This window comes from Lissotriton vulgaris, chromosome 7, assembly GCF_964263255.1.
Source record: "Lissotriton vulgaris chromosome 7, aLisVul1.2, whole genome shotgun sequence".
Lineage (NCBI taxonomy): Eukaryota > Metazoa > Chordata > Amphibia > Caudata > Salamandridae > Lissotriton > Lissotriton vulgaris.
In genome coordinates, this window is record NC_141695.1 from 154,743,109 (window position 1) to 154,757,376 (window position 14,268).

Consider the following 14,268-nt stretch of genomic DNA (forward strand, 5'->3'; position numbering starts at 1 on the left):
CAATTTATGTGCATAGAAGTTAGGAAGAAACTACAGTTGGGCACCTTGTTTTTGTTAACATTCAAGTAGGGGGGCCTACTTTGTACTATCCTAATGCAAATAGAAATATCTGTTGTATAGATCTACTGGAGACAAGGGAAGAGCAGGTGTTAAAAATGGTTCTTGCTTTGTGCTTGGCTGTTCTGTGACCTCTGGGCATTATCTTTGTTACCAGGAAAGTTGACCATCCAGAATGCGTTCAAGGGCTGCCTGGACCCAAACAAGCGTAAGGTCTGCATGAAAGAAATCTCCTTCAGGAACAACCATTTTGCCATGAAGATTGCTGCAAATTGCTGCAGCTCAGACCAGTGCAATGGGGAAAGTTTGCCAGGTATGTACTGCTGCTGCAGTGAATCTCTCCAGCCTTGGGGATTGGGAACATGCCAAGCTTTATAGGTCTGGCTTGCAGAGAGCATTGAAACATCACAAAGGAGCAAACGTCTTTAAAGGCAAAGCTGGAGAGAGAAAAGAAAAAAGCATAAACACATTGTAAGTGGATAGTCTTAGAGTGAGTATATATCATGTGCGGAAACAAATCCTTTACTGAAGCAAGATCCATGCTATTATACTATGGAGGGAAGCTGTGAAGGATGAAATAAGCCCTCTGCCCCCAGGTGATCATATAGTACAACTCCATTACATTTCATACTACACCGGTGGCACAGTGTTGCACCTGGTGTAGTGAGCCATGTGTAAAGTTTGTTGCCACAGGAACAATGTGAAGTAGCCAGAGTTTTCAGCTGGAGTCTGAGAGGGAGCCCCGCAGGACATAGAAAATGAAACAGTGGTGTTTCTGAACAGAAAGAAGTTTGTTTCCATGCAACACGGAGGAAAACATAAAGGTGTATATTTACAAGAATTGCAGCTAACCAGTTTTGACGCTAGTTAGCAGCAATTTTGTTAACCGCTGTTACTATACGTCATTACATGATGTAAGGATCAGCAGGTGGCGGTGTACAAAATTGCCGCTAACTCTAGTGTCACAGCAATAAAAAAAGTGCCGGCCGGCCAATTAGCAGCAAATAAAAGTACGCTAGTCAGCCCATCGTCACTTTTTGGCCTCTAGAGGCAAAAAGAGCCTACAAATACACAACTGTTAGGAAAATAAAATAAAATAAAAACAAAAGAATACATAATGGAGCAGCCAGGACCAAGTTTAGCACAGGTCAACAACCCTCCCCCCCAAGTCCCTAACAGCCAGGATGACCAGCCAGAGTCCCATGGGAAGAGGAAATGCCTATTCAGAGCCTCATTACTGAAAAGGATGCCGCACTTTTCATTGCGCCATCCTTACCCACCCTGGCAGCCAATGCCTTGAAGCGCGGGTCCTGGTGGTCTTGTAGGGCCTGCATCTGAGACCCGGAATGGGAACCAACGGGGATGTGGAGTTACTGTGGCCTGCCAGTGGAGGTGGGCCGCATCCGGCCCAGGCTTGTGGTCCATGGCTGTAGACATTGGGGTGTCAGCGATCCCCCTTTCCTGGTGGCGAAGTCTGGCATGTTGCTTGGAGACACATTGCTGACCTGTGTGAGAAGATCGCCTGGTGCCCTTTGGAGCTGTGATCAGTGGAGTTGATCCTGCGCACAAATGTGGGGAAGTCTGCATTGCATAACACACGCCACCACTACAACAGGGTGCATAGAGGAGATTGCCGATGGTGAGCCGCACCTCTCTGCATCACAGGTCGGAGGAGGTGGTGCTGCCCGGATGCTGTGGAGGGTGAGGCCCCTGAGTTGCGTCGAACCTGTGTTGTAGGAGTGCTACGTCTTCGCGCCTAAGAGCCCTGTTGCATCACCTGCAGAGAGATGTTCCCCAGCTGACTCGGAGAAACTGCTGTACCCAGGCTTGTGAAATCTGGCCTGGCTGAGGATCCTACTGGATGAGTCACACATTCAGAGAAAGCACAGCGATGTGAGCCCTGGTGTCGATGTCCAGGTGAGTAGAATGTGGGACGGGGAGTGGAGTAGGCCAGGGGGGTCGTGTCGGTCCCAGGCCTAGTGCCTGTGGTTGGTTATCATCGTGCCGTCAGCAATCCCTGCACTACGGCGGACCCACATCGCTGAGGACAGTGCAGGAGACTGGTGGGGGATTCCACTAACTGGCTCAAGTCACTGATATTGGCTGCCATTACCTGCAGGTGCCGGGGGCTCGGGGTTGGGTCATACCCAGGCACTTGGGTGCACAGCTTGATTTGCTGTTACTCACTGGGGAACACAGAATCTGGTTGCCCCTTTCAGATTGGAGGAGGCGACTGGGTGGTGCTGCCTTTCCTCGCACCCTGTTAGTGCACTTTTGGACTTTTGGGTGTACAGTGGACTATCCCTTTGTAGACTTTCAGCTTTTTTTCCTGTCCTCTCCCTTGTTGCTGCTGTGATCTCCCGCAGCCAGAACCAACAGCACCAAGGAAGACCTTACTTCCAGATCCAGACAAACCCCAACATCACCCTCCATGGCACCCTCCTCTAAAGGCCCCCCGGCCCCTGGCACCACTTCACCGATGCCATTGTAGATGTCATTGCACCCCAGGCTCACGCATCCACCGACTACATTCTACTCGGAGACCTCAACTTCCACTTGTACAACCCATTACCACAATACCACCTCTCTCCTGGTCAACCTCACCAACATCAGACTCAAGCAGCTAGTCACTGCACCGACCCACATAGTTGGACACACGCTCAATCCCGTCTTCTCTGCCAGCGGGAGCTTCAACTACAGCCTCACTACCAAACTTTCCTGGACAAACCATCAATGCATGCATCTCTCCTTCACCACACCCATTGTACACACTACTATCATCGCCGCCATCGAAGCTAGATCAAAGCCACCAAAGAACTTCTTGTGAACTCCCTCAGCACCACCCCTCCGCCAATGCCCACGGACGCCAACACCACAGTGTGCAAACTCCACCGATTGTTTTTCAACTGCGCCGACACCCTGGCACCCCTCAAGAAAAGGCCAGGCAAACAACACTCCAAGAAGGCCAGCTATTTTACTCCTGCTTCCACGAGTCCAGATGCACCTGCAAACGTCTTATAAATATATGGAGGCACAACAAAATGCCGGAAACTCAAGCAACCTTCAAACCGCCGTCAAACCACTAAGACAGCCTTCGAAGACAGAATCAGTGCCAATGCACATAATAGCAAGGAACTCTTTGCCATCATCAAGAAGTTCGCCAGGCGCAACAGTGAGACCACAGAAGTGCCCCCCTCCAAAGACTTTTGCAACAAACCTCCACAACAAGTTTATGAAGCTCTACGACAGCTTGAACACCCCTGATCCAGTCATCACGCCCGCCACCATCGTACACAATCAAGATGCACCCCAACAGGCCATGGTCTGCTCGACCCCACTCTCTACAGAGGACACACTCAATACTATGAAGAGCACCACTCAGGTGCCCAGACGGACCCTGCCCGTACCACATCTTCCACAGAGCAGCCGCTGCCAACGCCCCGCAGCTATGCCACCCCATCAACAGCCCCATCGAAACCGCCACCTTCCCTGACAATGAGAAACACGCAGAGATAAACCCTCTGCTGAAGAAGCCATCCTCAGACCCTCATACCTCATGCACTTCAGACTGATCTCACTCCTCCTCTTCCCAGCTAAGTTCTTTTGGTGACACCTCTTGTTCTTCTTTTCATGGTCAAGGATCTCAGACTTTGGTCATGGATCTCAGACTGTGTTGTAGGCTAGTAGTAGGAATCCACAAGGACCAATTTAGAGTTCCATACATTATTGCCAAGACAGCTTTTAACAGGTGTCTCATTGGTGACTGCAAATATTTACTGGGTGTTAATGCCCTGTTTTTTCCTAGCTAATATTTGATAAGGGATGTTCCTATGTTCCTAACCCCAGTCCTCTTAGTCTAGAGGAGTGGCCCTTATGGGTTTGCTGAGCCTCTACCTACGTCCCATTCTGGGTAGCCTCAGCATCGTTCACAGCAGTCTAAGAAGCCACACTGATTGACATCTTCTCAACATCTACATAATCTCTGCATCCGCTGCCGCTAGTTATCCATATTCTAGCGGCTTGTTCACTTTCTCTAGAAGTGCTTAGAGATTGGTTGGTGGTTTGCGCTATATAAAAATAATATAACATAAAATAACATATTGTGCAGTTTTCTTAAGTCCCCTAGACAGGACATCATGGCCAGCCAACAACTCACATACATAAAGAAGTGACACCTCTTCCTCTCTACTCCAGCTAGGTCAGCAGTGAGATTGTATATTCCAGTACCAGAGTAATTCAGTTGCCTTGGACCAGTCCAATACAAGGTTTGGAGGCTTTTGGAGTTTTTGCTGGTCACTGATATAAGAGGCTTGTTGACCCTTACCAAGACATCTCCTACATCTGTGCCCTTTTTCTCCACCTTGTTGTTTAGATAGTTTACAGAAGCCTAAGCTGAGACTCCTTAATGTTTCTATTAAAAATCAGTGAAACACTTATGCAGCTCTTTGAAATAATCAATCAACATAGGCTTTTATGAAGCCACAGGTTACAACTTTCAAACACTTCTGCTTAGTTGCCATTTATCCATCCATATATTGATATCTATGTGTATAGAACCAATCTTCCCATGTTCGGATTATCCTTTTTGTGCTGCAATTAAATCCTCTCAAGAAATGCTCCAGAGACGAACTAAAGATTTGCAGACCAGCTTTGTTCATGTATATAGAATGTGTTGTTTTTCTGGCTTTAGAGGTCAGACGACATCTGTGTCCTGTGCAGAAACTCAGTGTAATTGCATGCAATGGTCTTTCCTTAAATAGTGCTACACACACCTCAATTCTAAAGAAACAAGACACACAAAATAACATGCTGAATACCACCCTTTTTGTGTTACTGATGTCTGAGGTGTCATGAAACCAACCTGGTTCTCCTTTTGTCCTCTGCAGTGTCGGCCAACTTAGACCTCATCCCCAATGGTTACAAGTGTGGTGATTGCAGCAATGATACGTCAGCGAGTGGCTGCACTGCTGTCCAAGAGATTTTGTGCACAGGGCCACATTTCCATTGCGGCAGCTTCTCCGGAACGGGTTCGCGACCAGGTAACCTGCTCAGATAGGCATGGCAAACTGACTTTGACAACTGTCTTAAGTATGGTGCTTGTAGGAAAAAGATTAACCTATTTCATTTAATACCTTTGTTTTTAACCGGTTGTGCCCTTTGTCCCTTATTTGCTCCATTTCAGCCACCTGCTGATTGCAGTCACCAACATCTACCATTAAAATCTGTCTCCTCTATTTACCCCTTAGATCTTCCAGTAATTCTCTCCTTTATCATGCATCCCAGTATGCCCTACATTATTGCCATCTTTTCGATCCATCTCCCTCTGATGAATGTGTCTTCCATATCCTATATATATTGCATTATTTAGCATTTGATCTATCCATCTTCCATCCCATCATTCATCATGCTTCACTCAAACATCATTATAGTGTATCCTCCATATTCTGCCCTCCTCCTCTGATCTCATCTATCCATCTACCACCTGCTTCACCATCCTTTTTCCTCTTTTATCTCCAAAAGACAATATCCATTTCAATCATTTCCCCAAGTGCATCCAGTAATTCCTCATCTTGTCATTCACGCTCCATCTTCTCTCTTCATCCCCATTCCCACCACATTTATGTGCATCCGAATGTTCTTCATTCATATGCCATTTCCTCCATTCATTTCCATTTCCAACATTTATTGACTGTCTCCTCCTTTCATCTTCCATCTTTTTTTTGCATCCACATTCCCTCCATCAAGCCAAATCCCTGTAATCAATCCACCACCTCTGTCTTCATCTGCATGTTCTACAACTATCTCCTTTTCCATTATCTAGCCTCCATTCATTTTCCATCTCTTCTACTGTTTCACCATGTCCAAGGGGATGGATTTATTCCTATAAAACAGGGGTCTTCAGCATACTTAGCGGTGGCCCAGATCCATCCCAGTTCTCTGAATAGCATGAACCTGGCTGAGGAGCTGTGGCACTCTGTTGACTAATGGGTGTCTGGGAGATAATGCAAGATCATACACATCAAGCAGATCTTTATATATATTGATCACAGTTATTGAATATTATAATATAGTATATTATTTTACATTATATGGTATTATATTATGTAGTATTTTACACATTAAAAATTGCATTACATCTCACATACTTACGATTGTAGGCAAGTACTATGTAAATGTTTTCAAGAACCTCTATCGGACACCACTGCTTTAATGGATTACTCATGTTGACTGTTCATGGTATGCTGAGAATTCCTATTTCACAAGGAGTCATGTGGGAGACAGGCAATGTCAATAAGGGCATTCTCTCCTTACTCATCATTAAAAGCCACCTATAATTTTGTAAAAGTGTAAAATATTTTTTGACCCTAGTTGTGTCTTGTTTATATTTATTGTAAAAAGCCCGATTTAGATTAGGTGTAGGGACTTTCAAAATGTGAATTATGATCTGTGTTCATTTTGATATATTTTATAGATGGAAAGTACATACGTAAGTGGCTGAATAGTCCTGGCAAATACATAGTCTCTGAAACATCGACTGTCCAACTTAACCTTTTACCACCCAGGTTTCCCATTGTTCCTTTATCTGCATTATTAAGCCAATCTCCCCCATTCATGCTCCATCTGCTTCTATTGACTTCCTTCTCCTCAAGTCATTTGCCTTCTCCATTCAACCTCTTATTCCTTATTATATCCCTTATTTCTCCTTCCGTCCACCATCACTCTCATTGATTCTCCAGTTCCATAATGTATCCTAATGCCCCAGGTCCAACTTTGGCACCTCTATTGCTCCTCATTACCTCCTATCAGAATACTTTTACTCCATCCTCGCTCTGCTACATCCACATCCATCTCCTCCCTGTGCCATCATCTTATCTATTCATATGATTGAGTATGAATGTTTTCTCTATTTACTGCAGCCATCTTCACTTTTTCTTACCCATCTTCTCAATGTAACCGTTAGGGAACTCCATTTCTTTCTTTCACCCCCCCCCCAATTCTTCTATTCATCATCTTCTCTAATATTCTTCTGTTTCATCCATTCATCCTTCCTCTTTTCAATTCCGTCCAGTCATCCTTAATCTCCTCCTTACTTCCTTCAAATTATGCAGCTGTCCTTCATCTCTTAAACTCACCTTACATCCCATTTATCACAATTGATCCTCTTTCTCCTAAAATCAGCCTTCTTCTATCATTCTTCCTTCATGTGTCTACTATTACTTCTCTTAAACTCCATCTGTTGCATTCACTGCTATTACAGCATGTCCAGCATGTGTTTGTTCATTGTACCATCACAGACAGAGAACAACAAAATGCTTCATACTTCATCCTACCCAAAAGTGTTGGCCTAATCTTCAAGCCCATGTCCTCACTAACAGGGATCACCAAGAACAGCTGATATATTTCAGCCTAGTTGTTCTTCATCAGTGAAGTGTAGTTTGATTTGCCGGAACAATGTATTGACAAACTTCACCTACACAAACTTAACAGAATATACAAGTCAACAATCAAAAAAGTGAAAAAATAAAGGTACTATTCAAACCGAATTCAAAATGTTTAAATGTGCAAATATTTTTTTAAATAAAATTCTCACTGAATTTCGTTTACCTAAATGCACAGAAAAACCCCCGCCCATTTCTCAAGAATTTACTGACAACCTGGCTAATCATTACACAAACATAGCAGTTATGTTGAAATATATAAAGCTAAGGAAACCACCAACACCAACTCATTTCCAACAATCTTCTCAAGGAGTAGTTAGCACAACCTCTAAATTCCTTCAAACAACTGTCATAAACTGAATTTATGGATCTAGTCAAACCAAGCAAGCCAGCCGACTGCCCTTCTGACACTTGTCCACCACAAATGTTCAAGAACATTTCTTTAACCACCTCTGCTGCCACACCAGTCAGAATATTCATCAGTAATTCTTTAACTACAGAATGCATACATATGCCCATAAGTAAAGAAAACAAACCTGGACCCACATGACCACAATTACTACAGGCCCAATACAAAATGACCTTTCTTGGGCAAACTGATAGGAAAAGCAGAATTTACCAAGATGTCACAATTCATCAAAGACAACTCCATACTTTACAACTTTCATTGAGGATTCTGTCCAGAAAGAGGCACAGAACCTGCCCTCATCTCCATCTGCATCTGCGATGACCTTAAAAATACAATTTGCCAGAATGTGGTCCCTACACTCCTACTCGTTGACCTTTCAGCTGCCTTCAATGCAGTTCATCAGAACAATCTAATACAAAGACTATACGAAGTCAGCATAGAGGGGACTTCCCTGGACTGGATCACAACCTCCTCTCAAAACATAACAATGTCATCCATACTTCCCCTTGCTCATCCAAACTGTACTTCACAAAAGCAATGGTCCGTCGAGAGTCTGTCATCTCACCCATACTTTTCAACATCGCCATGAAGTAATTACTGGAAATGATCAATTAATTTCACCTCATGTGCTATAACTACGCAGATGACGCACAAATATTTTTTAAATTGGAACGCCCCAAAGACATTGGAAACTCAATCAGTGGATGACCTGGAGCTATCACCCTTGGGTCTAGCCAGTGCTATATAATACCGTTTAAAAACATAAATAAATCCCAAATCAAATGCATCCAAAACTGAAATATTCAACCGCTCTGCTCCTGGCCCGACTGTCTGGTACCAACTACTAAAGCATCCAAAGAAGTAAGAAAACTTGGAATCACAAAAAACATTTGTGGTAAATCTTTCTCTGTAAAAGAAGCTAAACCATCTAATTCACTACCCCAAACATAAAATCCATGGATAACTATCCTATCTCCAAAAGACTACTCAAGAGTTGGCTCTTTTCTATATAATAATCATACACATAACACAAATGACAGCATATGTCTGTGTATGTAAACATTTAGGGCCCGATTCACAAAGGTAAAATTAGAAGAAAGTCTAACTTTACGTCTTTCGGTATTCAAAAAGGGCATTTACTACTTGTAAGTTTGAATTTTGTCTCATTTTATCTTTGTGAATCGGGCCTGTTTAGTTTTATTGTTTTTTTATACTTAGATTTTTTCTACAAATATATATATATACTACTTATGATTTCAAAATATATAGATATTTTTTAGATCTTATCACATATATTTATTACTTATGGTTAAAATATACATATTATTTTATGCTTAACATGTATATAGGTCACTGCATAGTTTACATATAGGTTATTTTTTTTATGCTTATGGGTCTCTGTTATGGGTTTCAAACTGATCTTCAAACAGAGAAGGGCAGTAAAGATGCAAGCCAGGCCTACCCCCACGCCCTGTATCCCCCATGTAGATGGGACCCCCAGGAATGGAATTTGGATATGGTCTGGTAGAGGGTGTGTGAAGGTGAATGAGCCACACCAGTAGGTTGGCTTAGCCAGATCTTCACTAGACAGAGAAAAAGTAACCATGTTCAATTTTAGAGTGCAATGCTTTGTGGGACAAGCATATGCCACACTTTGGAAGAAGCTTTTGGGTGGCTCCCTCTACCCCATTGGTCAGAGGTGCCCCCCTGCTTGTCATAGCAACTCAGAACTTCTGCTCCAGACTGGAAGACTAAGGATTGCCCTGCTGGAAACCTGATCTGCACCAAGATTACTACACTCTGTATGACTGTGCCTGTTACATACACTCCAAGGAAGTGCAGCCCTAATGACTTTGTCTGCCTTCAAAAATAAAAGGAGTAGAGTACCTGAAAGCACAGGTTATAAGAGCTCCACCTGTATCATTGCCAGCAAGAAGAACCCAGCTGGCCGCCTTCAGCTGAACTTTAAAGGATTTGGGCACGTGCATTGTGGGAACTATAGTCTCCACTTTTGAGAAGCAACTCGGAGACTCTGGAACCTTGGACTCTGCTGGTTCAGTGCCTACGGCTACAGAGGAGTAGTACTTCTACTCCAAGGGACTTCTTTGGCATTTGTCAAAGCGATGAAGGTGCTCTCTGGTTCTTTGAGGCCTCACAGCAGCAGAATGAGTCAGCACACCATGATGGTCAAGTCCTTTGAAGCAGTAGGCAGGGTTTTGCGCCACAATTCCACAGCAGGTACTCCGTTCTCAGATCAGCAGCTCTTTGTCCGTTTTCTTCTTAGGGCCATCATATCTAAAGGTTGAGGTCCAAGGGTGCCACCTAAATACTCAATTTAGGGGTGTTACTGGGTAAGTACTTAAAGGTAGGTGGCAATGTGGTAGGTGTTCAAGGTGTCTACACAACCCTAACCCTAATTGGCTGATTGCCTCTCAAAAAAGATGGAGAAAACTGAAAAGTGGGGTACACATCACCTTTCCAACCTTAGGGGCTGGCTGGCTGAATGTGGGTCCACCTCCTAATCTAATTAACTTTCCCACCCATCCTCCCGCCATATGTAAAGCAGGACAGGGCGTTTGGCATCCTCCACTATCTGGAATATACAAGACTGAAGAATGGATATAGATATTCTAGGGTCATATCTGCTCAGACGGATGTGACCATACTTGGGCAATGAGGCCTGCAGTAGGGGAGACTTACCTATACCTCATACAATGACTGAGGGCATGGCACACAGGGATGTGTGCCATTTCGACTGTTCAGCTTTCTCTGCACCTAGACATGCATCCTTTAATGGCAGCTTGCATGGTCTTGGTGAGGGGTAGCAGCGTTTACATCGCATGCGTACAAAGCATGCGACAGCATTGTTATAACGCTAACCATTACAATGAAAGTCGTTTCTATGACTTACTGTAGCAGGCGCTCCAAACTAAGGAATAGTATAATTTACTATTCCAACACCTTCCCTACTGTTGCGTAGGCTGGAGTTGGAATAGTAAATTAGACTATTCCGAAGTACAGTGCGTCCCCTAAAGCAAGTCGCAGAAATGACTTGCGATGTAATGGTATGCGTTTTAACAACACAGTTGTTGTAACAACCGCGTTGTAATCACATGCATTGTACCGCATGCAATGTAGCATATTCCTTGGTGAGGGGTGCCTAGGGTGGCACATTTGTGATGCAACCCTAGTGGACCCTCTTCTGTCCCAATGCCCTAGGTACCAGGGGTACTATTTACTAGGGACTTACAGAGGTGTCTGAAGTTGGGCCAACCACAGTGCAGTTTTAGGAAAGAGCACTGGCACTGGGATCCTGGTTAGCTGGGGCCCCGTGCTCTTTCATTTTAAAATCCCATCTTTTTCTAGACGAAAAATGAAGGTTATGCATGTCAGAAGAGACACTTTCCAACAAGTTGACTACGTTTAACTGTGACTTAGCTGGATTTCAGGTTCGTCCTGCTGAACTCTCCGGAGCTCAATCCTCCAGGAAATACCTCACCTCACCTGAACTAGCCCAGCAAACCCAGCCTGATTAATTGCCTTGCTCACAGTCGAGAGAAAAAGCTCTAGAAATGTTTTTAAGTGTGAAGGTAAAATTGTGGCTAAGGACTCCCTCTTAGTGTATCCGACCAGGGCTTCATCACAGTTGGCCTTAAACATTGACTTTTTCCCAGTCAAGGGCGAACAGATGTCCCAATCTGGCACTTTCATTTTTAAGCACTAGAAAGTGCTTATTCATAACTTAAGTATTCCTTCATTGTTTTTTTTATGTTTTTGTGTCATTATAAAGAAAAAAATATGTCCTATTCTTATAAATTGGTGTTGGATTTTTATTGGGTGTTGTTATTTAATATCTTGGTGTATTTAAATGCTTTATACACCTGTCTCCTAAGTTAAGCCTGCCTGCTCTTTGCCAGCTAAAGAGGGTTGAGCAAAGGAATCATTTATTCAGACTTGTCTTTGCCCTATATTGTGTTGGTGGCATTATTGCTAGTGGTAGGTACATACAAATCCATTCACACATACACATATATATAAATATATATGAGAAAGGAGCTTTATGTACAGCGATACTTAAAAGTCAGTGTTTCTAATTATTTATCCAAACAGGTAAATATGGGAATTTCTAAAACACAACTTTATATCTCTTTATCATTTTCCACACACACGTATTCATTTATATGTAGTTATATATCCATATATTTGTTACACTACTCCTACTGTCACATAAATTAATATTTAAATGGGGTAAAAAGGAAAAGAAAACCTCTTCAACTCTCTTCAATTCACTGTTCTATGCCTCATGCCCTGGCACATCGCTATGGCCGCCACCTACCCAGCCAGATCACATACATTTGTCTCATTTTCTTCCCTGCTGCTGTCTCCTCCCTGTGGATTACCTGCTGTCCCTGGTCTTTCCTATCCTGACTTTCGTGTTCGCTAATTTACTCCTGTATTGTTTATTTATCCATTATGTAACTACTGTGAAACTCGCTGTGTCCTTATGTAAAGCGCTAACTAAAGCTAATGATATCAATACAGGACTAAAGCATATTGTGATGTCACATGCTGTCGACTTTAAAGTAAGGCAGCATTGGTGTTTATGGATAATGTAGTTCCCATAGTCACTTTTCCATCACAATTTCACATCCATGGTATAATGGTGCCACCCTGTGCCTTTGAACCTCAAATGACTTTAATAAAAATCCAAGTCAGATGCACTGGCTTTGGGGATTTTCTTGCCATAAAACATGTAGAGGAACTTAGATCAAGTTGATCAATAATAAATAAGAAGAAAGGGACCTATGCTAACATCCATCCTAACATGCCAACAATGAACCCCTCTTATTCTGAGTATTCCTACTCAAATAGGGATACACAAAAGATGTGTGTAGGGTAGAAAGGTAGTAGGCATAGACAACATTTGCTGGTCCTTATTTCTTTTGCAGCATCCTTAAATAATTCAGCTCCTCCTCTAAGTATATCCTAAAAGAAAAAAGAGGTACTATAAAAGAAGAAATGCATTGGGTCATAAACCAACCCAAAAAAGCCTACTCTTCTGTGTTTGGAAATGTGAAGGGCACAATCTAATTCTAGAGTTTGCAGATTGAACATAGTCAATCAATCAATCAATCAATCAAACATTTGTAGAGCGCACGCCTCACCCGTGAGGGTCTAAAGGCGCTGGAGGGGGGAGCCGCTACTGAGCAAACAGCCAGGTCTTGAGGAGTCTCCGAAGGTCAGCAGGTCCTGGTCTGTTGCAGGTGGATGAGGAGGGTGTTCCAAGTCTTGGCAGCGAGGTGGGAGAAGGATTTGCCTCTGGTGGTTGCTCAGTGGATGCATGGGACGGCAGCGAGGGCGAGGGCGAGGTCAGCGGAGTGGAGCTGGCGGTTGGGGGTGTAGAAGGTGAGTCATATGTTGAGGTATGCTGGTCCGGCGTTGTGGAGTGCTTTGTGCGCGTGGGTGAGGAGCTTGAAGGTGATCCTCTTTTTGACAGGAAGCCAGTGGAGGTCCTTCAGGTGGGCAGTGATGTGGCTGTGGCGGGGGATTTTGAGCATGAGGCGTTCGGAGGCATTTTGTATGTGCTGGCATCTCTTCTGGAGTTTGGTTGTGGTTCCCGCATAGAGGGCATTGCTGTAGTCCAGCCTGCTGGTGATGAGGGCTTGTGTGACCGTCCTTCTGGTTTTGGTGGGTATCCATCTGTAGATCTTGCGAAGCATACAGAGGGTGTTGAAACAGGAGGGTGCCTTGAGGCTGTGGCCTGTGTTAAGAAAGAGGTTGGAATGTAATGGTGTCAAATTCCACCCTATGTAGGAATATCATAAATGAATTGGCCTTTACTCTACTCTTTGCTGATCATGGTGTACATGTTGCTCTTGTTTTGCAGGTGAACCTGTGAAGTCGTACAGTTTCAAAGGATGCATCAGTCAGGATGCCTGCAGCACTGGACTTCCCAACATTGGTGGCACGAAAGCTTACAGTTATCAAATAAGCTGTACTCCTGCCATGAGGGTCCCAGGTCGTACCCTTCGTGTATAGCACAACCATTTACCAGCCTTCTAGTCAGCAGTAGTGCCTTTGCTGTAGCGCAACAAGCATCTTAGACCTGCAACTGCGCATGCGCAGTGTCTGCTCCGGTTATGTATGATAAATTGATATATGATAAAATGTACTGAAACTCAAGCCTCTACCTTCTGAGCGAGGCAACTAATAAAAGGTTGATGTGTCCTGTACTGCACTGGACGTCTTGCTGTTCATGGGCGCATCCATTTCCAGTCTGCCATCCTTTGTTTATATGGCCTCAGCTGCTTTCTTCCAAAACACACAATTAGGGAAAATCGTGCAGCGTGTATCTTCTTTGTC

The 14,268-nt window shown here is 43.8% G+C and overlaps 1 protein-coding gene across 1 annotated transcript in view; it reads left to right on the forward strand.

Moving 5' to 3' along the window:
• Positions 1-13,944, forward strand: part of LOC147701039 (protein RoBo-1-like) — a 55,823-nt gene extending 41,879 nt beyond the window's left edge. Inside the window, exons 3-5 of the mRNA XM_086929299.1 lie at positions 215-370; positions 4,944-5,096; positions 13,793-13,944. Coding sequence (XP_086785425.1) covers positions 215-370; positions 4,944-5,096; positions 13,793-13,944 — 461 coding nt within the window. The remainder of the gene's footprint in view (positions 1-214; positions 371-4,943; positions 5,097-13,792) is intronic.
• The last annotated feature ends 324 nt before the right edge of the window (positions 13,945-14,268 follow it).